The following is a 23,619-nucleotide window of genomic DNA, read 5'->3' as shown; positions in this document are numbered from 1 at the left end:
TGCTGCTGACCCTGCCAGGCAGTGCTCCCCAGCTCTGTGTCTCCCCATGGCCCTTGGCAGCACATAGCACTGCCCATCCAAGGTTCAGGACCTCGAGGCACTTCCCAGGCAGATGGGTTTGCTCCCTGCAGGGTGCCAGGCAGCCCTTGGCCCCACTCTCCCTTGGCTGCTCTGTGGCTGGGAGCAGGATCTGGCCTGCTCTCTGTGCCCAGCCTGTCCATGGCCAGCCCTCACTGGGAATGAGCAGTAAGAGCTGCCACGCTGGGCTCCCACACCCAGCACTTGAGCAACCACATTGGTGCCTCCATGAGGGGCAGGTCCAACCTCCCCTGACTGCTCGTGGTGCAACCATGTCCGTACCCTCCCTCCATGCACTGCACTTGCGCTGGGGCACCCCAAGCCATCAAAACAGCCCTACCTCCAGTGATGCAAAATGCCTTTTATGTGAAGACATGCTCTAAGGGTGCAGCTATGTCTTCTCAGGAGTGTAGGTGCACTGGCAGGACCTGTCCCTCCATTCCTGCTCATGGCCATGCACCAAGGGACCTTCCTTCCCCTTGGGGCTGTCAGCAAAGCTGCTCACACAAGCCCTCCTTAGTGTCACAGGCACCATTGATTCATTAAATTCTGAAGAAAGTGGGACTTTGCTCATCCCTTGAGCCTTGAGGGCTGCAGTGGCTGGTGCAGGCTGGAGCATGGCAGGTGGAGGAAGGTGGTGGGGCAGAGCCAGGGCTCTCTGGACATGAGCCACCGGCACACTCCCTGCAACTGCCCTGCCTGGGAGTGCTCCCACCTCGAGTCCTCACCTGGCCATGTGGAATGATCTGAGACTTTGGAACCTCTCCTCCTGTTCAACTTCTTTTTATTTTATTGGAAGAGGGCGAAGGGAGAGAGAGCAGCTTTGGCTGGTGTTCTTAATCCCTTATCTGGGGTGCAGTGGAGAGTCAGGGCAGGGAGGAGAGGGGAAGAAACCAAGCAAAATAAAAGGATCAGAGTGAAATGGGTTGACTGGAGCTGAGTGGGGCCCTGGGAGAGAGGGAGAGGGGAGGTGAGTCAGAGTGGGGCAGTGGGGCAGACATGTCCCATGTGGCTCCAGGGCTTCCCTGACTTCACTCATCTTTGACAGTCCCCATAGCAGCACCCAGGGCCTGGGAGTCAGTTTCTGGGTGGCTCCTCCAGCAATGTCATTCCTAATTAAATATGTTCTATAGGTTAGATTATTGGTTGTGATGATGTCTCACCTTTGACCATGTCTGCGCCAAACAAATCATAAACCAAGCAAGAAATTTTGTGTTTCCTTGCCCAAGGCATCCTTTTAGGAGTTGGCTGAATGCTATTTTGTGAACAGAAAATCCAGCTGCCACTTGGCTATGCAGTTCTGCTGCAGTACTCTGTGCCCCCAGAAATTAATAGGGTTCAGGCTTTAATTCATTTCAGTGGAGGTGCTGCTGGAGGGGTAATCCTGGAAAACAAGAACAAGTACCAGTTTCCTCATTCCTGAAGTTAATGAAGCTCGTGCAGCTTCTCCAGGGAAATCCCTGCTTCCCTTCTCAGCTTCTTCAGTCTTGAGAATCCTCTGTCCTCCAGTTCTTCTGCACCTTGGCACATCAAGAAAATGAATGCCTTACCTCTTAAAGAGAGATTTCTACTCCTTTGCTAAAACCTGCTCTTTTTTTTTACTTTATATTCATTTTTATGTCCTCCCTCCTCTGTGAGTCTGTGTATCTAACAGACATGTGTTTGTGTCCTGTTTGTCAGATGCAGGAACTGTTTTCTTTCTTTGCTCTTACTGCATCCAGGCTGTAAGGGCGGCTAATCCTTCCTGGGGTTACTGTGACACACAGTCACACCTGGAGAATACTTTATCCCAGTGCCTGGCCCCAGGCTGACGTGGGGCTGGTGCTGGACACCGCCCAGCCTGCAGCCAGGCACTCACCATGTTGTGGGGTCAGGAGTTTGGGTTAAGCAATGCTTTGCTCCCTGCTGGGGAGAGGCTCATCCCCAAGGTGCAGGAGCAGGCTGGGGGGACATATGGGGCATATTCTCACAGATGGTCTGTGCCCACCTCCTACCCCACAGACCATCACTCCTGAGGGTGCTGCTGCCTTAGGTGCCCACCCTGGGCGGAGGCAGCTGGTCGTGCCTGGCCCACAGCCTGGAGCCTGGGCTTGGTTGTCTCGGCACTATCTGTTGGTGAAATAAGAATTACTTCTCCCTCCAGCCTCCCCTGAGCAAAGTCAGCGATCATAAACAGTGCAAAACCCAGTGCTCAATGGACTGGGCTGGGCCCCATCTGCTCTGCAGCTACTGCTGGCTCCCTCCATGGGGACGGTGTTTCTGGTCTCCCAGATTTCATTTTCAGGCGTCTCCATATCTCGTTCCAACTCCTCCTACACAAAAAGAGGGAACTGCCCACAAATGTGTGCAAAACTACTTAATTACTCTATAACCCACTGGGTTGCTGGTTGCTGGTTGTGCTGATTACTGTGTTGACCATGATGACTTTGCCTTCTATTCCCTTCCACCCATCTGTGCCCATCACCTTCTCTTCGGCTGAGCCTCCTCCCATACAATATCCAGGGACACCCAGCACTTGCCCAGACAGCCCCTGCTGCTTGGTGGGCTGGGGTTGGGAGTTCAGCCCTTGCTCTTCTGGTGTTGTGTGACCCAGGTGCATGACTGGGTGTCCCAGGGCCATGGCCGGGTGCCCTGAGCCACTTCTGAGTGTCTTGGGGCCGTTTTTGGGTGTTCCAGGAACACGGCCGGGTGTCCCTGGACCACTGCTGGGCGCCCTAAGCCATTGCTGAGTGTGTCGGGGCTATTGCTGGGTATCTCAGGAACATCAGTGGGACAGCCCAGGACCACGGCCACGTGTCCTCCCAGGACCACGGCCACGTGTCCTAGTGGCACTGCTGGATGTCTCAGGACCCTCGGTGGGCGCCCTGGCACCACGGCCGGCTGTGGTGCGGCCACCCCGCGGCCCCCGGCGGGGCAGTGTGTGCCGATCGCCTCGGGGCGGTGTGTACCGAGCCCCCTCGGTACGGCGGTCTGTCCTGAGCCCCCCAGCGGGGCGGTCTGTCCCGAGTCCCCCAGCGGGGCGGTCTGTGCACAGCCCCCTCGGTGCGGCGGTGTGTGCCGAGCCCCCCGGCGGGGCAGTCCGTGCCGAGCCCCCGGCGGGGCGGTGTGTACCGATCCCCCCGGCGGGGCAGTCCGTGCCGAGCCCCCGGCAGGGCGGTGTGTACCGATCCCCCCGGCGGGGCAGTCCGTGCCGAGCCCCCGGCGGGGCCGTCCGTGCCGAGCCCCGCGGAGCGGTGTGTACCGATCCCCCCGGCGGGGCCGTCCGTGCCGAGCCCCGCGGAGCGGTGTGTACCGATCCCCCCGGCGGGGCGGTCCGTGCCGAGCCCCGCGGAGCGGTGTGTACCGATCCCCCCGGCGGGGCGGTCCGTGCCGAGCCCCGCGGAGCGGTGTGTACCGATCCCACCGGCGGGGCGGTCCGTGCCGAGCCCCGCGGAGCCGTGTGTACCGATCCCCCCGGCGGGGCGGTCCGTGCCGACCCCTCGGTGCGGCGGGTCCGCCCCCGCCCGCCCCGCCCCGCGCCCGCCCCGCCCCGCCGATCGCGGCACATTCATGCGGCGGCGCTGGGCGCGGGCGGCGGCTCGGAGCGGCCCCGGCGCGGCGCCTCCCGCCGGGCCTCGGCGCATGTGAGCGGAGCGGAGCGGCAGCGGCGGCGGCGCCGCATCGGCCATGCGGTGGCCCCGCGGCCCCCGCGGCGCCTGGCGGCTGCTGCCCCGGCGCTCGCTGCTGGCCGCGCTCTTCCTCTTCTCGCTCTCCTCCTCCTTCCTCTACTTCGTCTATGTGGCGCCGGGCATCGGTAAGCGGCGGGCCGGGGCCCGGAGCGGGGGCACGGGCACGGGCACACGGGCACGGACGCGCCGTCTGCCGCTGGAAACGCTGAGTAATCCGCGCCCCGCCGGCCCGGGGGCCGCGGCATCCCCGGCGAGGGTCGGCCCGGGCCCGGCGCCCACCCGAGCTGCGGCTCCGCCGAGCCCCGCGGTGGGCGCCGGGCAGCGCTCCCTGACTGCCCCCCGGCCGGGCGGGGTCCGGGCCCGGTGCCCCCGGCGGGTGTGAGGTGCGGGTACCCCCCGACGTGTGCGGATCCCCCCGGGCGGGGTGCGGGGTGCAGGTCTCCGGTTAGGGGTGCGGGTCCCCCTCTGCGCGGGTTAGAGGTGCGGGTCCCCCCGGCGGGGTGCGGGTCCCCCCGGCGGGGTGCGGGTTCCCCGCGGCGCTCCCGGGCTGGCGGGGCCGGGCGGGAGGCAGCGAGCCCAGTGTTTTGGTGAAGCGTTGTCCAAGTGCCTGTGGTCTGAACGTGCTCCCTGGAGGAAATCCTACTCTTTTTGTCAAGTGGGAAGATGAGAAGTGTGTGGTCGGTGCTGTGTTCCTGCCATAGCTTGGTGGGGGCTCGAGGAGCCATGTGTCAGTGTGGCCAGTACCCGGGGCTGGGGGGCCATGTGTTCATCTCCTCAGAGATACGGGAAGACTTGTGCTCGGGGAGCCTCTGTCCCCTTCATACGTTCTGTCTCGTTCCTGTAAGGAGCCAAACCTCGTGGTTTGGCCTTTAATCAAACTTTGGCAACAATTTATCTCTGTAGAAACAGCCCTTTGTAAAGAAATTGTTTCTCCTTGAAATGTCATTGATATTGCTCACACCATTCCTACCTTGGACATCCCAAGGAGACCTCTGTGTGTTTTCAAGGTGACTTTTGTGGGTTTTTATTTACAGATGGTGTCCTGTGGCTGTCCCTTGGCTTTGGGAGCCTTTCTCAGGGCTGAATAGGGGTTGGCTGGTGTAGAAGCTCAGCTTGTGGGGCTGGTGAGCTGGGCACAGTCTGAGTGAGGCTGTGCGTGCTGGGCCTTGCCATGGTGGCTCAGGGCTTTGCTGTCCCGATGGGCAGGCTCCCAAACTCCTGGCCACTGTCCCACAGGCTGGCCAGGGCTGCCAAGCCACTGTCTTGTGTCTGTTGGAGGACAGTTTCACACTGGTGCTGATGGGAAGTGCAGCTGCTCCCTGCTCCCTCCATAAGCACAGCCTGGCTCATCCTGTTCATGTGCTGCCATGGGCCTGGTGGCCCTTTTGTCCAATGCCTCCGGCAGGTTTTACGGGGCAGGCACAGGGAATGCCTTCTCCAGCAGTCATGGCATGGTTGTGGATGGGCTTCCCCAGGCCCAAATGGAATAGCTGTACAGTTAAAGAAGGAAACGTCCCTTGTAAGAATAGTTTTGTTCCTTTTTACAGTATTCTTATTCATCTTGTGCTGCTTGTGCATGGTCACCAGCCCTAGAGATGCTGGAGTTGCTGTAGGGTATAAAATGCTGTTCAAAAGCAGCTCTGTGCCCAGAGACCTTTCCCTGTGTGGGCCTTGGATAACATGGTCCTGTCCCACCCAATGCTTTTGTTATCTGTGATGCCCAGAGAGGAGGCAGAGAGGTGTTAGTGGTCCCTGTCCCTCCCCCCCCACCCATGGATGTCAGTGATGTTGAGTCATCTCCTCATCAGGTGACTGAAGATCTGCTTCCTTTTCATTTTTTCCTTCCTCTTTCAGCCAGAAATGTTCCATCATGAAAACCCAGCCCAGTGTTCCCAGGATGGCTGGGCTAATCCTCCCATCACTTGTTTTCAGGCCAGAGTGGTGAGGAAAAGCTTGGAAGAAGAGCAAGTGAGATAGGACATGAGCAGAGCTGGGGATTTCAGTGCATTGTTGGTGTGCATGTGATGGAGAGATGCTGTCACCGGGGTGGGTGTTCTGAGGCCTTTTCCTGCCTGCAGCTGCCTTGGTGTGCAGGGTTGGGGCTGGGCTGATTTTCCATGGCCCCTGAAGGGCCTGGGGAGGCCTCTGCCCAGAGACTGTCCCTTGCAGGGACAGCTGAAGAACTTGAGTTCATTGGCTAAACCAGGGGCAGGAGAACGATTAATCCATTCCTTCATTGTACCTCACTGGAAAAGAGTAAAATCCAAATGAACAGGACCTGAAGCTGCAAGTGAGCTCAAACCAGCTGGAGCCTGGAATGACCACCAGAGCTTTTGTCTGCCTGGTGGCGTGGGCTGCTGGGAAGGGTCTGCTGCAGCAGCTCCACTCATAGGGGTCAGCAGCTGGGGGTAAGGGCTGGAGCCACCCTGTCCTGTCTGGGCAGCATCAGCCCTCTGGGCTGGAACAGCCCCGTGCAGGGTGGCATCCCTGTGACAGAGTGTGCTGTCACCATGGGTGGGAGCCTGTCCCAGAGCCCCACATTTGGGGGGGAGAATTTCACTGGCATTGCTGAGGTGTGTTGTGTTTGAGCAGTTGTGCGCCAGCGCCAGGAGAAAACTGGGACAGTTGCACTTCTGGGTGCTGTCTCAGCGCATTGGTGTGGAGCTGGTGTGCTTGCTGGCTGGAAAAGCTGGATAGCTGCTTCTTTGGTGCCCTTTGGAGATGGGGAAGGGGAGCCCAGCCTGGGCTCTGGGCTGCCTGCCACCATGGATTTGGCTCCTCAGAGCCCAGGTAACCAGCAGTCTGCTCCATACGGAAATGCAGGAAGAAATTCATGTTTACTGTCAGCAAATAGCCATGCTTGGTCTCTGCAGCGAGTCCAGGGCTTGTGGGGCTTATGTTTGCATCGTGCCTGGGTTTATGTGATGCCTAGGGTAGCTCCTTGTTTCCAAGGTTTCCTCCCGTGGAACTGAAATGTCCTTGTGGCCTCAAGTTTGTGTAGAGTGATCCAATATAAACAGCCAGTGCCACCTCCTTCCCAGCACTCCCATCCAATCCCCATCTGTCCTCCCCACACACCACCCTGACAATTACATCCCTGGGCTCCCACAGCCACCTTGGAAGGTAGATTGCCAGGCCCCAGCTGCTGGCACAGACACAGCAGGCTCTCCTCGTATTCGACACTGTCCCCAGCGCTCGCTGGCTCTTGTCCCTGCCGTGGCTGGGTGACGATGTGGGTCTGTCTCATCGTGGCCATTGTGTGCGGGATGAGGCGGCCAATTGTTCTGCTGCTGTGAGCTGGGGCCGTGAGCTGTGAGCTGGGGCCGTGAGCTGTGAGCTGGGGCCGTGAGCTGTGAGCTGGGGCTGGGGCCGAGGCTGGTGGGGTGCAGCAGCTGGAGGCTCCAGAAGATGCTCTCGTATCCACAGGGTCCCACTGCCAGGGGCGTCCTGGGAGGCCGCAGGTACGTGGGTTTTTGTGCAGGTGGGAGGTTGCTTGTTCTTGGTACCCACAAGCCTGTGAGCAGCAGGGCCCAGGATGCCAGGCAGGCTGGGCTTGTGCTGTGAGAAATGCCACTGGCCTCATCTTTGCACAAAAGAGCTTGGCACTAGGAGAACAGTTTTGTCTTGTGTCGGAGGCCACTGGGCACCTTGGCAGGTTTTTTTGCAGGGCTTTTTCTTGCCACTGAGGCTCTTGCCCTCCTGGGACAGCTGCCCTTTGTGCCTCTTACCTTCTCCAGGTGGGATGTGCAGAAATGGGCTTGCCAGAGTTACCCTGTCCATGCCTGGACCTCACTGTTGGAGCAGGGATGACATGGATGCCAGGAGTGTGCTGACTTGGATGTGAAACACCTTGAGAAGCTGTTTCTGTTTAGTCCCAGTCTCTGCCTCAGAATTCATCCATGGGGCTGTGCATCCTCCCTGTCTGTCTTGTTTTCATGTGGTGGTGGCTCATATGGCTTTCCTAAAAGTATTATGGTTTTATGCTTTTTGAATGGGGCCTAGAAAATCAAGGGAATTCCTCCTACAACTGAGAGCAGAAATGCTTCTTCAAGCTGCTTGCGCTGCAAGTTGCTGTTTCATACTGATAACTGTTGCTACAGCAGTAGGAGTTTCTCAGACATTGGACTTGGTCCTAGAGGAGAGGGTGGGTGCTGTGTGGCTGGGAGGGCAGGCAAAGGCCTTCTCTGGTGCTTGGGTAGCTGCTCTTGCCCTTGTTGTCTCCAGATGCTGAAGCCTCTTTATTTAATTTTATTTTTTTAACCTTAGGTTTGCACAGGAGTTGTACTTGTTGGATCTGATGCAGGAAAATAATGCAGAGAATTTAAATTGTTGGGTGAAAGATTGTTACCTTTGTGAGAGAGCTGTAATTCAGTCTGGCTTTACTTCCTCAAAACTTATCAGGAGTTGCTCTGGACTGGTCATACGGGGCATGAGGTGGCATCGTTAGCCCTGAATTATATTTGTGGCGCAAGAACTTGATTTTGGTAGGCAGGAGTGCTTTGAAACACTGCTCTGCCACACTGCGTGCTGGTGACCAGCAGAGCAGAGCTGTGGGACTTACATCTGCCTCAGTACAGCTCCTTTGTTGCTTTTGGGCTTTTCAAGAGTGTTATATGGCCAAAGGTGGCTGATCCAGTTTGGTTATTTAATGCATCAGCCTGGCAGATCTTAGCACAGAGGAGTTCCAGGGGGATAAATGGCAAAAGATTCTGCTACTGCCAGTTTGTCCCAGTTGGAGGGACAGTGGGACTGGGGGAAGGGGTTGAATTGCCTGTGTGGTGAGGAACAGAGGAAGAGTGGTGGCCATGGGGACATGGAGCTGGACTGGTGAGTCTGGATGAGGGGAGTGAGGCAGCCGTGTCAGAGAGTGGGGTGCTGCTGCTTTTGCCCTCTGTGCACTTCTGGGGGCATATGGGCAGAAGGAACCTGGTTAGAGGCAGTGCAAGTGGAGACAAGGGCAGGGCTTTGGTGGGCTGCTGGTGCCCAGCTGAGCCTAGGATGACACTGGTGAGCTATGGTGGTGTTGGCTCAGCTGGGCAGAGGTCTGGGGCAGGTGCCCTTTTGGGTTTGCCAGCAGCCTGCTGGGTGCCTGGACACAGCCAGAGTGGGGAAAGAAGGTGAAGGTGCAGCTCAGAGTAACCAAACAAGATTCGTGCTGTCCTGCAGCTCGAGGGAGTGTGGTGTCTCCTGTGGAACACTGGCAGTGCTGCCCTCCTTCACCCTCCTCTCCCCGAAACATCTGCCAGGCAGCGTTTCACAACCTCAGGAAGGCACAGCCCAGTTCCCCAGCATATCCCACGGAGGATATTACAGTCATTGGATCTGACAGTGACTGGGGGTAGTAAGAAACCCTCAAGTGCTCCTTGATTCAAGAACTTGAGCTCTGACTCTCCTGTGCTACCAGCAGAAGGAGACTGGTGGCAGCTGTGGGAAATCACTCCATTGGTAGTACCATGTTCTTCCAGCACCGTGGCTCCTCCAGGGGCAGGAGAGCAGCCCTGTGCCACCCAGCTGCCCCTGGGCCACTGCATCCAGGGTGCTGGTGGTGCAGAACATGGGTTGGAGACCACCTCTTGCTCAAGGCTAACAAATGACAAGGTTCTTTGAGGGCAGGTGAATTACTGGGTTTTCTTTGCTTGTAGGCACCTGTGCTGTCTGTCAGGCACATCTGGTTTGGGTTATTTTGCTGGTGGCTCGCCAGGTGTTGCAACTGCAGAGAGTATGTGAGGAGTTCATGTTTCATCTGTCTGTCTCTGGAAGCCTGGCTTGTGGAAGCTGGTCAGCAGACTCAGGAGCTTCCTGGTACTGGGTCATTACTGCAAATGGAATGCTTCAAAACTTCAATGGGCTGTAACAGAGCAGATCTTAAAGCAAAACCATTAGTGCTGTGAGCCCAGGAGACATGGTCTTCATGGGTTTGGGAGGCCATGGAAGGCCAGGGCTTTAGCAGCCTCTTGGCCACCTCAGGTGGCTGCTGACTGACAGAGATAAGGGCTCTGATGCTGCTGCTTTGCTTCCTGAGCTGATCCTCTGCCTGTCTTCCAGGTGGACTCATTAATTGCATTAACTCAGGCAGCATCTGCTCTGTGGGGGACAATGAAGCCCCTGGGAGCACTGCAGGGAATGGAGATGAGCTGTGTGGGGAGCTGTGTGTTTGCACTTGATCCCTTTTGAATGCTGTTACGGTTGGTGGATTTTAATATCCAAGCACATGGAGTCTTAAAATACTTAATTTTATTGAAACTTTTGGGGAACCTCCCCAGGGTGGCCCTGGTGACCCTCAGCCTGTGGTGGTGGCACATCAATGTGCTGTTGGCCGGGTAAGGCCATGCAGGGCCCCCTGCTCTGCCTGTGGCAGCACCAAGGGGCGAGTGATGTGGAAGAGACACACAGCTGTACAGAGGGAGAGAAGCTTTCCCTGAACAGCTTTATTTTTAAAGCATCATTGTCACAATAAAATGTGTGTTTACTTTGACAAAACCTTTGCTGGGTTATTTTAGTAAAGTTTATTTCCATACAGGCTTTTCCTTCTCTGTTGCATTCAGACTGTTCTGGCGGTGGCTTTGGCTGAGCAGTTTGAATACAGGTGCCTTAGGGTGGTTAATGTGTGTTTGAAGGTTTTCTAGCACGGGCTGTAAATACTGTGGGGATTAGTCCTGTTTGGAGAGATGGAGCAGAAAATGGATAGTGGACTGTGCTGTTGAAATACAAAATAACCCCAAATCAGAAATTTTTGAGGTGTTGTGAGTGTGATTTTTTTTTTGAGAATGTGAGATAGGTGACATTAAAACCAGCAGGGCTTTCAGCATTACCCTGGAGCTGCTCTTATTTTGAAAGGAAAGGTGGACTGAAAAGCTGAGGGTGATGTCAGTGCCCGGCAGGAGAAGTGCCCTGAGCCATCCTCATCTGCTGCTTGGAAGGGTCCCAGGGGTGACAGCAGGACAGCACGTGTAGTCCTTGTCCTGGTGGGAAGTGTCCTCGTGGGTGCAGCTGTGGGTGTGCAGTGGGACAGGCAGGGCTGTGAGCCCCTTTTTTCATTACAAAAGGAATTTTCTGGGGTTTCCTGGTCTTGCTAAAGTGAAGGAGGGACCTGGGGGGATGCAGGTTTGGGGGGATCCTTTGGGCTCTGTACTGACTGTGGGTGTTTTGTATAGAGCCACAAGCTCGAGCACACCATATTCGATGGTTTCCCCAAAGCACATAAATACTGTTCGGGGTGCAAGGAGCTCAGCTGGAGCTCCTGCCTCCCTCTTGGCTGCATGGGGCAGGTGAGAAGGGTCAGTGCTTGCTTGCTGGGGCCTTAGCTGAAGGTGTGTGGCCACATGGTGTGACTTCCTAAAGGTCATTTTTCTAGGTCTTTGTTTGAGGTGCAAAACCAACGTGTTCTGCCCTTTGCAAGTCTGTGGTTGTGTGTGGCATTCCTGGACTGGACAAACCTCTCCAGAACCCTTGCCCTAAATGGGGTTTTCATCCTGGGGCCCCTCTGAAGGTGCTGTTGGGGTGCTGGCCAGGCCCCCTTGTAGCACAGGGGACCCAAGCTGGGGTGCCCACCTTGACCCCCGGCTCTTGTGGCAGGGAAGAGGCTTCTTCCATGGGGTGTGGGTTTTTAGTCTGGGTTGTGCCTCAGTTTCCTGGCTCAGTGGGAGCTCGTGCTGTTAAACCTGCTGTTTCTCTGCCCTGGTGAGAAGGCACATGTGTGTGAGACAGCACCTGTAAAGCTGTTCCTCCCTGTGCCCTTCTAATCCAAAAGGTAAAGGTTGGAAAATATTTCTTACGGAGGATACAACTGCACACGTAATGGAAGAAGGCAAATACAGGCAAATCCCCCTGCACTGCTGTGGGTTGGGCTGTGGTACGAGCAGTTCAGGCAGTGTAGGGAATATTATGGCAAAATAATTGATTGGTTTTATTGAATGCTATTGCCATACAAACAAATGAAAGGAACCTCTTGAAACCTGGTGCTGTGTTAGCCACCTCCTTTGCTTTGGAGGGGCTGAAGACCAAGCACTCTGCTGATATGCTGCCAGAAGGCTCCTGGGCAGGGCTGAGGGGGTTCCCTGCACTGAGAGGACAGGCTGGTGGGGGCTGTGGGGTGCCCGTGGGGGACAGGCTGGTGGGGGCTGTGGGGTGCCCGTGGGGGACAGGCTGGTGGGGGCTGTGGGGTGCCCGTGGGGGACAGGCTGGTGGGAGCTGTGGGGTGCCCGTGGGGGACAGGCTGGTGGGGGCTGTGGGGTGCCCGTGGGGGACAGGCTGGTGGGGGCTGTGGGGTGCCCGTGGGGGACAGGCTGGTGGGAGCTGTGGGGTGCCCGTGGGGGACAGGCTGGTGAGGGCTGTGGGGTACCCACAATACAGGAATGTGCACTCTTAATTTGTGGTGTCTCCACATATCAGCAGGGTGGGAGCCAAGATTTTTGGGTGCAAAGTGGAGCAGACAGCTACATGAACACTAATGTTTATGAAGTGCCTCTGAAGAAACCTGTACAAAGCATTTGGAACAGAAGAGGAAAGCAAACACTGTAGTGCTCCAGGTAGTCCAGTGTGAACTGATATTTTTTCCCTCCCTACCTGGCAGGAAAAGGAAGGCATTTCAGTCCCTGCCTCCGTGCCCTCTGCGTCAGCAGGCCCTGGCAGAGGCTGCAGGCTGTGGCTCAGAACCTCCTGCAGCAGCTGCTCCGGCTGGAACGCCCAGCAGCAGGGCCAGGGCAGGGCCAGAGGGCTGCAGGGGCTGGGATGCGAGGGGGAAGCTGCAGGGAGCCAGCCAGTGGTGCACAGAGCAAGGCAGGTAAAGCTGCTGGAGTGGCTGTGTGCCGTGGCAGCAGAGCCAGAGCTGCTGCAGCTGGAGAGCAGCGTGGCCGTGCCCAGGGCACGTGGTGGGTTCTGCCCAGGACTGCAGACCTACATCGAGGGGCAAAACTGCACATCACCCTCCTGCTGGCAGACGGGGGTTCCCGTGGAGTTGGGATCCCTGGGGGGGAGCAGGGTGGCCCCTGGCTGCAGCAGCTCCCACAGGAGTGTGAAATGCTTCCACACATGCAGCTTGCTTTTATTCTGCAGTAATTTTTTTCCCCCTCAGTGTTTTTCCAACTCATGTCTTGCTGCCAGAGTCCATATTAATAATGCATGACTTTTTTTTTTATGGTGCTTCCTTCCCAGCATCCCTTTCAGCTGCTGAGTCAGAGAAGATTGTTATAGCAGCAACCTCTGAAGCGGTGAAATGCCCCTGCAGTGCTCAACTGCTGTCATTTATCATCGCGCCTCCTCTGCGGGCAGCCCTTCCCTTGCCCAGCTCAGGGAGAGGATCCCAGTGCCAAAAGCCCAATTCCTGCTATGCCAGCTGGTAACTGGCAAGCTGAGCTCTGCTCAGCCTTCCTGGCTAGTGTTTGGAGAAAGCAGATATTGCCTCTGTTGGCTGTTTTGTTTTAGTTTGAAATCCTGTGAAGTTCTTTCCTGGTCTGCCTGAGCTGTGCTTTGGATTGCAACCAAGACTTTTTTTCCCTCGTTACCAATTGTTAAATAGTTTTCATTCCTCCTTCCTGTAGTCCCCTCAAGATCTGTACCTGGGGTTTTTAGAGTAATTGGGATGACAGAAGCCACATAATGTGTTAACGTGGTTAAATTCACTTAAAATCCTTCCAGCTGTTGAAACGTGCCTGGCTGCTGTAGGAAACACTGGAGTTGCTAATGCAGCATGGAACAGAAACTTGCAGGGCTCCTGTCTCTGGGTTGGGATAAGCTTCTGGTGGGTCATCTCCCTGCAGAGCCAGTCCCCACCTGTTGGGTCTGAAACCCAGAGGGAAGTAGGGAGCAATAGCACTTTTCAGAGAATTTTTCTTCCAAAGACTTCAGTAACACCTACACTGTAATCCTGGGAGATCTCTCCTGTCTCTCCCAAAGCATAACTTTGGGTGGAAGCTGTTGGGGTACTCACTGGTGGAGGAGTGGGGACATGCAGCTTCAGTGCTGGGAAACAGCATCCTCATACTCTTCCCTTGCTCAGTGTTCTGCATCTTTAGGCTTTGAAAGACTCACCTGTAAATTTTATCCCAGAGCCAAAGCAGGAGAGGAGCAAGACTCACCTGGAGAAGGAGGGTTTCCTTTAGCCAGACTTCCCACACTGCCTCATTCCCTTGTGTCCTGCTTTTGGGAATGGCATGAACACGTGCAGGGAATGGAGAGGAGCAGAGAGAGGCCCGAGAAGGAAATAGTGCTGCTTGTTCCTGTTTTTCTCAGCTGAGAGCTGAGCAGAGCAGCCAGACAGTGATGCTGCCCCTTGGAGCAGGTTCATGTGAGGCTGACCCTGCTGCACACCTGCGTCTTTCCCAACAGGGCTCTGGCCTGTCTGGTAGTGGGAATAGTTGCCCTTGTGGTGATGTGCTTCCCCGTGGGCACTGGGGCTCTGCAGTGCTGGGTTACTGATTCATGGATCCCGAGGAAGCAGAAGCTGCTGTGGTGTGAAATGCTCCCAGAGCTGCAGTGCATCCTCCTTCCATGGGTCAGGGTCAGGGGGTTCTCTTGTCCTGGACTGTGTTAGGGCTTTGCTGGCTGTCGGGTGCCCTGGTCTGGAGAGGGAGCAGCCCCCTTTCCGTGGGTGGCTTTTGTCTGTTACAAGGGAAGCTTCTCAGAGGGATCCCTGAACTTCTGTGCCTTGAATCTGTATGGCCTTGCTGAGCAGCCTCGTTGGGGTCCCCAGCTGCCCCAGCACTGCTGCCCACCCAGCATGTGCCCTGAGGGGCACCTTTGTGCTGCTGCAGCCCCACTGCCTGGCAGTGACACACAATGCCACCCATAACTAGTGAGACGAGCAACTTGCCTCTCGGCTAACAAGATTTAGGTGGATTATGCTATGTATTTAATCAAGGGCTAAGCTGATTGCCTTATTTGGCACGGATCAAAGCCCTTGGAACTGCCAGCCTGGAGCCCAGCTATTGAGTGGGAATATTCCCCAGCCGTGTGCCGGTGTGGCAGGGCTGCTTTCGAAGAAGCTGCAAAGGGAAGGTCAGCAGGCAGGTTTGACGGCAGCAGAGACCAAATGCAAAACCAGAGAGAAGTCTGAGCGGATGGGGAGGTATGAACGTGCAAATGTTGTTAGTCATTGACTGTCATGGAGGGTTTGGGGGAAAAGGCTTTCTGTTCTAGTTTTCAGTTTGAAACCATGTTTCTAGATAGGTAAAGCTCTGTGCTGACAGGTAAGGGAGATGCTCTGGCATTTGGCAGTCAAGCTTCCACCTTCTAAGAAAGCAGCTGTGACTCTTGAGCGTGCTTGTGTGGCTCTGCCACAGAGCCCAGGTTCTCCAATGCTTTCAGAGCGCCCCACACCCCCTGCAGTGCCTGCCAGCAGCGTTGGAGCTCACCAGGGTTTCATCTCCCCTTGTCCTGGTCCCCACCACAGCGTGGCCCTGGGAACCCCGCAGAGTTTGGGCTGTGGTGCTGCAGAAGCTGGTGCTGGTTGTGGAGGAACAGAGCGGAGGCTGCTCATGCTGCTGCCAGCCTGGAGCTACTCACTGGTCCTTGCTCTGGCCTTTGCTGCACTGGGGGAGCCCATGGTCAGGAACTGGCACTGTAGACAGGTGTGGAGGCAAAATGACTTTCCAGTTAAGAGCTGTTCTGCTTCTCAGTTGTGCTTGTGAGGGTCTGCCTGAAGTGGCAGGGCAAGGGCATTGTCCAGGATGCTGTGGCATATCTTTCCTGCAAAGGCTGAGATTTTGGCCATGACAGGTGTGTTGGTCTCTGCCGTGTCTGAGCTGAGTGCTCTGCTCTGCTTCACCTGCATGCAATGAAGTGCCCCAGTTGAGCACGCTGTTGAAAATACACTCATTATTCAAATGATCTTTTCACTTTCTTAAAACAGAAGTTTATTCCAGGAACCAGCTTCTGTCTCACTGCTGTTTGATGCACAGAGGGCAACCACAGCTCCTGGCTGTGCTGCTTGGTGAACGTGGCTGTCAGCCCTACCTGTAGAATGGAAAATAGCCCAACCAAAAGGCTTGGCTGGAGGAGATGGAGATGATGGGCAGTTTCTGCTTTGAGGTGAACCAGACTGTTCTCAGGCAGCAGCAGGTTCTGCCCACAGCATCACTGCTTCTTCCTCTTCACCTAAAGCAGTGCTGGGGCTTTGCAAACATCTCTGTCCTCTGACTCTCAGACCTCTTTCCATCTTTGCCTCACCACTTGCTGCAGCAGGAATAACCCCGGAACAAAAGCAGGGACGCCCTTGGCCATGTTCCACCTGTGCCATGGGCCCCACCCCACAGTCCCCTGCCCTGGCTGCCCTGTCTCTCCTGGATGTGGCCTGAGCCTGGAGCAGGGCTGGCAGAGGATCTTGTGTGACAGCCAGGTGTAAAGTGTTCCATGTTTAATTTATTGCTAATCAAACCTGCAAATGAGGCGCCGCCTCAGTTCTCCTCCAGCTCAGACCAATTATGCATCTTCCTGCCCTAACTTGCATGTGTAATTACAGGCAGGGATTGGTCAAGCATCCCATTGTGTTCCAGAGGCCTGGGCAGGCTTGCTAGCATGCAATCATCCCTCAGCCCAGCCTCCCAGTGTCCTGGGCTGTACCAAATGGTCTGACAGTTTCTAGGCTGCAGCAGCAGGATCTCTGCTGGTACCTGGCCCTGGCAAGCAGCTCCAGGGCTGGTTGTTCTGTGCATTGGGTTGGGAAAGGCCGTAGGGCAAGAGCAGATGGAGGGAGCTGTGGTGAGAGGGGGGGTGGAGGCTGCCCAGCTTCAGGGTGCTCTGAGTTAACGCTGCTTTCACCTAATTAAAACAGGAGAAACGCCACGGTGACTTTCTGGTTTTGCTGCTGCACTGCAGACAGTTGATGGCAAAGCAGGGCTCACAGAGCATGCTGACACCAGCCCTTTTCCCTGTGCTGCCCTCTCCCAGCTGCTCCCATGGGGTGTCCAGCCCTGGCTGGAGAGGGACATCACAACTCCCCACATCGTGGGATGGTGCTGGAGAGCGACACAGCGTTTATGGGGCTGCTGAGGGCTGAGCTGTGTGGGGGCAGAGGGGAGGAGAGTCTTCAGCTGTAATACCTTGGGAAAGCAAACACAGCCTGGACAAATCGGGCTACTTGAGTGGATGAATTGGTGTAGTCTAAAATCCTGTTATCCAGCATGGAGGGAATGGCTGGTGCTTTGGCTGAGAGGAGGAGGAGGAGAGTGGGCAGCATTGCTGAGGACTGGGCCATGGCCAGGGGGGCCAGAGGGGCTGATGTGGCAGGGTCTGTGGGACACCAGCCCCAACAAGCTCCTTCCCCGTGGCCCTGTAAGGCTGTCCTGGCCTGTAGGAGTCCTGTCCTCACTGCCTGCCCAGCCCCTCTGTCTGCTCCACCTGGGAGCACTGTCCTCTGTTCCCAACGGGTTTGTCTTTTCCAAGGTAGCCGAATATCTGACTCCTGTTTGCAGAGCTTGGCTTCTGGCCGCAGACAGGCTGGAATTGATTAGTTTATTATTTTTCCCCTCTCTACCCTTTTGGTGATACTGATGAACAAGTGGTCAACATCCCTCGGCAGACACTCAGTTCTCTTAACCTTCAGTTCCTGCTGTGTGAGAGGAGCTTAAAGATGTTTCTAGGGGGGAGTGGGATGGAGGGAGGGGGTTCCCTGATGTGCCACTCCCTGTGTGTGTTCATCCTCCCCCAGGGCTGTAAGAGGGGGTGAGAGGGAAGAACTTTGTCCTGGATGTCCCCAGGCAATTGCAGAGCCATCGCTGCTGGCACGGGGCAGGAGGAGGCAATGTCTGTTCCTGCCCGTGGTGGGACATACATGGCATACAGGACCCGGCACCCCATTCCCACAGCCTGCTCACAGGCAGCCTCTGAACTTGCATCAGGCCCTTCTCTGTTTGTATGAACCCAAGAGAGCCCGTGGGGGGGTCTGGAGGCCACAAGTGTCCTGTCCCTTGCAGTCGGCGATGTCCCCGGGCTGGATCACTGCTCGGGGCTGCGGCCACGCTGATCCCTGGCTGAGCTCGAGGGCTCAATAGCCTTGTTGCTGCTTATCTGGGATTAATGTGTAACTTAATGGCAGTGCTCAGGCACAGCTCTGAGTGTGGTGCTGTGGTACAGGGCGGTGCGAATCTGCTTTCTGACGCCAGAGCACTTTATTCCCCCTCCCCGTGATAAGGTTTAAGGTTTTCCTGTGCCTGGCGCCGGCGTGGCCACACTGTTGGTAATGTTGGCCCTGTCAGGGCAGGAGGGACGAGTCGGCAGAGGCAGGAGAGGAGGGCGATGCTGGGAGGAAGGCACAGGGCTCGGCTCTGCCCGGCTGTCCCTGCCCAGGGCCCTGCCTGTGCCCAGCACCCAGGTCTGGTCCCTGAAGGGACATGTCTGGGGGGTGAGAGAAGGAAGGGTTTCCTCTTCCACTGTTCAAGGCATGCCAAATAGACTCAAGCCATTGCTTTTTCTGCTGCCACATAGGAAGGCATCTCACAGGCTGTGATTTGAGGGACAGTCTCTTAGTTAGGTATTAAATAAGTCCATAGATAGAAGGATGATTTATTTCTGATGAAGACATTCCCTATGCTGATAATGGAACTGGTTAATTTATTTACGACAGCTGTATTATCAGTTTACTTACTGAGGCAGAAGAAAATCTTATAAAAATGTTAAGTATTCCAAGGCTACATAGCTCACAACAAAGCTGATAAATGTCTTAGGACATCGGAGTTCTTACAAAATCCCATCGGTAATGGTTTGTGTGTTGGAAGTTCAAAGTTGCACCCTCTCTCTGATAGCTTTTTTGTTCTAATAAAATACAGCAGCTGGAGGGACTGTTTGCAGTGCAGCCTTTAATTATTGCAGACAAGAACAACTCTGTCATCTGACTGTGGAGGCCAAGCCGCTGTGGGTCTTAAATGGAACTGCATGGTGAGAGTACCCTTGGCAGGGAGCTACGAGCTGCTGCCTTTGAGAATCTCGGACAACAATAATCCCACGTGATTGAAGAATTCCAGCTTGGAGAATTTTTAAGGAGTTGAAAGGGCTGACGAGCCAGGCAGATCCATAGTGTGGAGGTGGGGCTGAGGCTGTGCTCCTTCCCTGGCTGCTGGGATGGCTGTTTTCCCAGGATCTGGCAATGTATGGAGAAGAAACCACAACAGGAACAGTCTCGAGGGATCCCTCCTTACATGCAGTGTCCATGGTGCAAACTGTGCTTGCTGCAAATCAGCCTTTGTACTGTCAGGGCAGAAGCAGCTGTGGAATGCTTTATTCTCACTAGCCATGGTATTTGCAATGTGTTACCTGGTTCTGGGCCCTGTAGCCCCAGCAGGGAGTGGGAATGCCCAGGCTCAGGTCGGATGAGAGCCTGCAGCTCCTGGAGGTGGCTCTTGTCCTGCTGATCAGGGCAGTCACCAAGGTGTGCCCGGGGTGGGTGCAGGCGGAGGGTGTCCCCATGGCAATTCCTGCCCTGCCGAGGTCAGGGGCACAGGGACAGCCACTGGCTCAGCATAGGCAGCCAGAACCCCTGCCCTGGGTTCTGCCATTCCCATGGCAAGGAGCGGGTCCCTTGGGACACATAGGCAAACCAGGCTTGGGAGCTGGGCTTTCCTGTGGTATTCCAGAGACAGGATGTAAATAGGACATGCTGGGCCATGCTTTGGCCATAAATGGCAGTGGGAGATGTGCTGTGGGTCACAGTGAATTGAGCAAGGAATAGCTGCTGTCCTGGTGCTGCATCACAAATCCTGCCCTGCGTTTCTGCCAGCTGGGTGTGCTGCCTCTCCCGTGTTAACTGGGATGGTCCAGCTTGGTCTGAGAGGCAAACCACTGACCTGGAACAGCCTCTCAGACCCCCCCCTTTGGAACAGCTCTGTTGCAGCAGACATGAGGCTGTACATGTGATAACCCTTTTTGTTCAGCCATGCTGAACTTGTAAAACATGCTTGAAAAATCAGGCCTTTTGTTTTTTTGGGGAAGAATAGCCTAAACAACAAAACCTGTTCTGTTTTTCTCCATGAAAGTTAAAGCTCCAGACAGTGCAGTTTGCAGTGTGTGAACTGAGTCAGTAAATCCATGACTCTTGTTTTCACCTTGACAATTTCATAACCTCCAATGGGTATAGTTAATCTCCTAATTTGGAAAACTAACAATTCAGTGATTTCAAAATCTATTTAACTGGTGTGTGATGTATATAGAAATTTCAAATCCAGATCTCACCTGCCTCCTGTTCTCTAGTCTGTCTGTATTCTAGACTGCTTCAGTTGGTGAAAACTGCCTACTGACTGCCTTTCCTGGGCAGTGCCACCCCACATGTCCCCTTTTTCCTGCATGTCCTATGACTGCCTGTTTGAGTAGCATGCCCAGGTTGGTGGCAGGATTTCCTTTCTCTTCTGCAGCCGTGCCGATTCCCACGGCCTGGGAGATGAGGAGCTGTCCCATCAGCCAATGTTCTTCCTGCCCTCCTGCTTCAAGGACAGCACTGGGCAGTATCTGCCTCTCCATCCACTCAGTTCTTATTTATTATTTTTCTGACGCGAAGCTCTCCCTCTGTTTGTTCGTCCTGATCCTCCATGAGCTCTGGGCTGGGGCTCTGGGATTCCTGACACGCTGAGACGGTGTCCGGGGTGCAGGAATTCCCAGCGCTTTGTCTCCTAATGAACCGCAGGAGCAAGCACCGAGCTGTAAATGTTTGGAAGTGTCAATGTTTGCCGTGGCAGCAGCAGCCGGTGCTGCCAGCCCGGGGGTCGGTGTCCGTGTCACTGCTGCTCCAGAGCCTTTGACTGCACATTTTGCTGCTCGGTGCCCACAAGTGCCCGGCGAGTGCGCCGCGTTCGTGCTCTGCGTGCACAGAATCTGCTGGCAGCTGATGCTCCGCTTCTCCTTGGAAGCGTTGGGGCTGACCCTGGCAAAGGGAGCGGGATGGGGAGGGCAGGCCGGCTGGAGGTGGGCAGAGCTGCCCATGGCTGTGCGAGAGGGAGGGAGAGCAAACAGGAGATGCAGTCATGTGCAATCGCATCTCCTGAATGGCAATTAAAGTAGGAGAGTCCAAATCTCTCAAGGAAAGGTAATATTTAACTTGGGCAGATGCTTGTTATGGTCTGTGCTCCAGCCTGCATGTCAGTACACCCTTCCTGAGAAAAAGGAATTGCAGCAGAGCCTGGGAGTGGAGCTGCTCTCAGGATTTGCAAAGCCCCGTGTGGTCTTACAGCCATCCTTGGTGTTACTGCCCTGGTAAACTGTGTTCTCCTGGTTTTCCTACCTGTGTGGGCCTGGGCTGCCCACTGTCCCTGTGGGTGTGACTGTGCCTGCATGATGTGGGGCTCAGTCCCACCAGCACTGCCTGCTGTTGGGGTGAAGAGCTCCTTCCGTGGGTGCTTTGGTGCTGTAGAAGCTGCATGAGTTCCCTTGGCCTTCTGAGTTTTCCCATGTGTGGCGGAGCACGCCACGCTCCTCTTGCTGGGTATCCCAGAATCTGTGCAGTGCTCTTCAGAGTGGCTGACACAAACACCTCAGCTTGGCCAGCTGTGGGATTGCAAATGGAAGTTGCCACTTTAAATATGTACATTAAATTTGGGCTCTATCAGAATAATGCTGATTTCCTCCCCTTGCTGAGGCCTCCCCAAGTCATTTTTCTCCAAGCCAGTTCAGATGCAAAATCCCCATATTGAGGTTTTGACCGGGTGTCCCTGCAGCCTCCCATCTTCCCATGTGCTCTGTGCACGTGCAGGCTGCCAACTTGCCAATTTTGGGGACAAGTGGTTTGTAATTACCAGCTCAGTGCTGCTGCACTGTTAATTCTTAAACCATTTAATGTATCAAATTATTCCTTCCTGTGCTATTTAGAGGCGAAGGGCTAAGTAACAGTGATGGCATTAATATTAAATTTTTAAAAACTAATAGGAACCTCTTATTTAATTGTTCTGGCACTCAGCATGTCTGGGGAATACGGTGCCACTGGAAAGCTAATAGAGACAGAGGTCTCATGGTGTATTAGCCCTGGGATGCTGCTGCGTTTCCTAGTTGGGTTATTTACGAGTTAAGACTATCGTAACTGTCTATCTGTGCCTTAGAGGCTTAGTTTGATTAAACCCCTTTGTATTGCTAATGCTAATGGAGCTGGATTGATGCTGGGGATCTGCTGGGAGAGCTTAGCAAGAGGCTTAACGTAGACATGACTCTGCTGGTTTCACAATGTCTGGGCCCCGCAGGAGGTGTCTGCGGTGGGCAGGATGTCCCAGCCCTGGCAGGATGTCCCAGCCCTGGCAGGGTGCTGGGGGTGACCTGGGAACACAGCCCGTGGGACCCTCACCCTTTCCAAGTCTCTCACACCTCCCAGCTGAGGCATCCCACAAGCTCTGCCCAGTCTGAGCATCTGACAGTGTTCAGGGGCAGTTTCTCCATCTGGGCACTGGTTTGTGGCTGTGTTGGTTGAACTGGGGGCTGGCAGGAGCAGGCTGCACGTAGCTGTGAGACCATGATAAACAGCCCCTCTGTGCTTCTGCAGTATGGATGGACTAATGGGCCAGAAAAACTGCTGAATGTGCCAGAAAGCCCTAAATCTCAAGAGAGAGGAAGACCTGCTCCTTCCTCAGGAAAGCCTGGCTGCCTTGCTGGGCGCTGATACTGCCGCAGACAGGCACTGCTGCTGTGAGCCACGCGGCCCCTCTTCCTGACCCCGGGCACGGTGACTGTCCCTCCCAGCGTGGGCCTCGGGGACGCTGCTGTCCCCTGCGCTGGGGGATGCTGCAGGAAAGTCCTTCCCCACAGGTGGCGGAAGTGTGGCAGGGTCAGGAGCGAGACGTGTCAGGTCTGTCCCCTTCCTGTGTCTGCACCCGCATGGGTCACACTCAGCTCTTCCAAATCAACTCCCAAGCTGCAAATTACTGTTGCCTCTTCTAGTACATATCATCATGACAAAACTAATTTTCCATGAGAGAGTCAGCTGTTTCTTGATTAGAAGTGCTCCAAAAATACTAACAGAGAAATGATTACAGGAAGACTTCAGTGCTCATTAATATAATTGGACTTTACCTCCCTGGCAGAAGTTGTCGCACCCACTCCTGGCTTGGGGCAGCACTTGCCCTCCCTATTGCTTGTGAGCAGGGGTGTTGGGGTGCAGCATCCTGAGGTGCCACAGCCCTGGGGTGCAGCTGTGTGCCTCTGCTCCTGCTGCTGACAGGCTGTCATGGTTTCCACGTGTTCCAGTCACAGTGGGGTTGACCTGTTCTTTAATGAATCAACAAGAATAATCTTAAGGCAGTTTTTTTGGCAAATGGATTCTTAAATTTTGCTAGTTTTCTGTGTGGGCAGTGAGGATCTGCTGGAAGTTGATAGAAAAAGGGCCATCCCCCCTCTCCCATCACTCTGCCGTCCCTGTCCTACTGTCCTGGGGCTGCAGCCAGGCTGTTACTGCTCTGTGTATGTGCTCTGAAGTGCTGTGTGTTCAAAGGGAAGAGAAGCAGAAGGCCAATGTAATTTTTGAGATCATCCTGTGTGATTAGATTAGCAATATCTCACAACACAGAGAATTGCTTTTTGGCTGAGCCACAGTCCAGGCCCAGCACAGTGCACGGCTGTGTCTGCAGCAGTGAATGCTCAGCAGTGATTGGCAACTCCTGCCCCACTGGTGGTGACTCTGGCACTGTGGCCCTGGGAAACTCTGCCTCTTGGGTACAGGAGCCCTGGACTCTGGAGGGTCAGCCAGGTCAGGCTTAATAAATTTAAAACATGGCCAGTTTGCTTATCAGCAGTGCAGTAAAGGAAGGAGTGAGGTTTGAGCTTGGTACTGGAGTTCCCAAATGTTGGTGCAGACCCAGCCCTGGCCACGGCAGCCTCTTGGAGCTGATCTAAGCACCATGTGCACATGGGGATTGAAATGTTTGCAATAATGTGTTTTAAATCCGATTTTCTGACCTGAATGAATTGCGTG

General features: G+C 55.1%; 1 protein-coding gene across 2 annotated transcripts in view; it reads left to right on the top strand.

The window, feature by feature from the left end:
• The window catches only part of B4GALT5 (beta-1,4-galactosyltransferase 5), a 47,637-nt gene that overhangs the window by 11,126 nt on the left and 12,892 nt on the right, over positions 1 to 23,619 (top strand). The window contains exon 1 of one of the 2 annotated variants that reach the window (XM_071572967.1): positions 3,640 to 3,871. The exons of the other annotated variant lie outside the window; for it this stretch is intronic. Within the exon in view, the coding sequence (XP_071429068.1) occupies positions 3,745 to 3,871 (127 nt within the window). The 5' untranslated portion in view covers positions 3,640 to 3,744. Of the gene's footprint in view, positions 1 to 3,639; positions 3,872 to 23,619 lie in introns of those variants that run through there. 2 annotated transcript variants of the gene reach the window in all.

Source organism: Pithys albifrons, chromosome 18, assembly GCF_047495875.1.
Source record: "Pithys albifrons albifrons isolate INPA30051 chromosome 18, PitAlb_v1, whole genome shotgun sequence".
NCBI classification, from domain to species: domain Eukaryota; kingdom Metazoa; phylum Chordata; class Aves; order Passeriformes; family Thamnophilidae; genus Pithys; species Pithys albifrons.
This window is presented reverse-complemented; position numbering and strand designations above follow the sequence as displayed.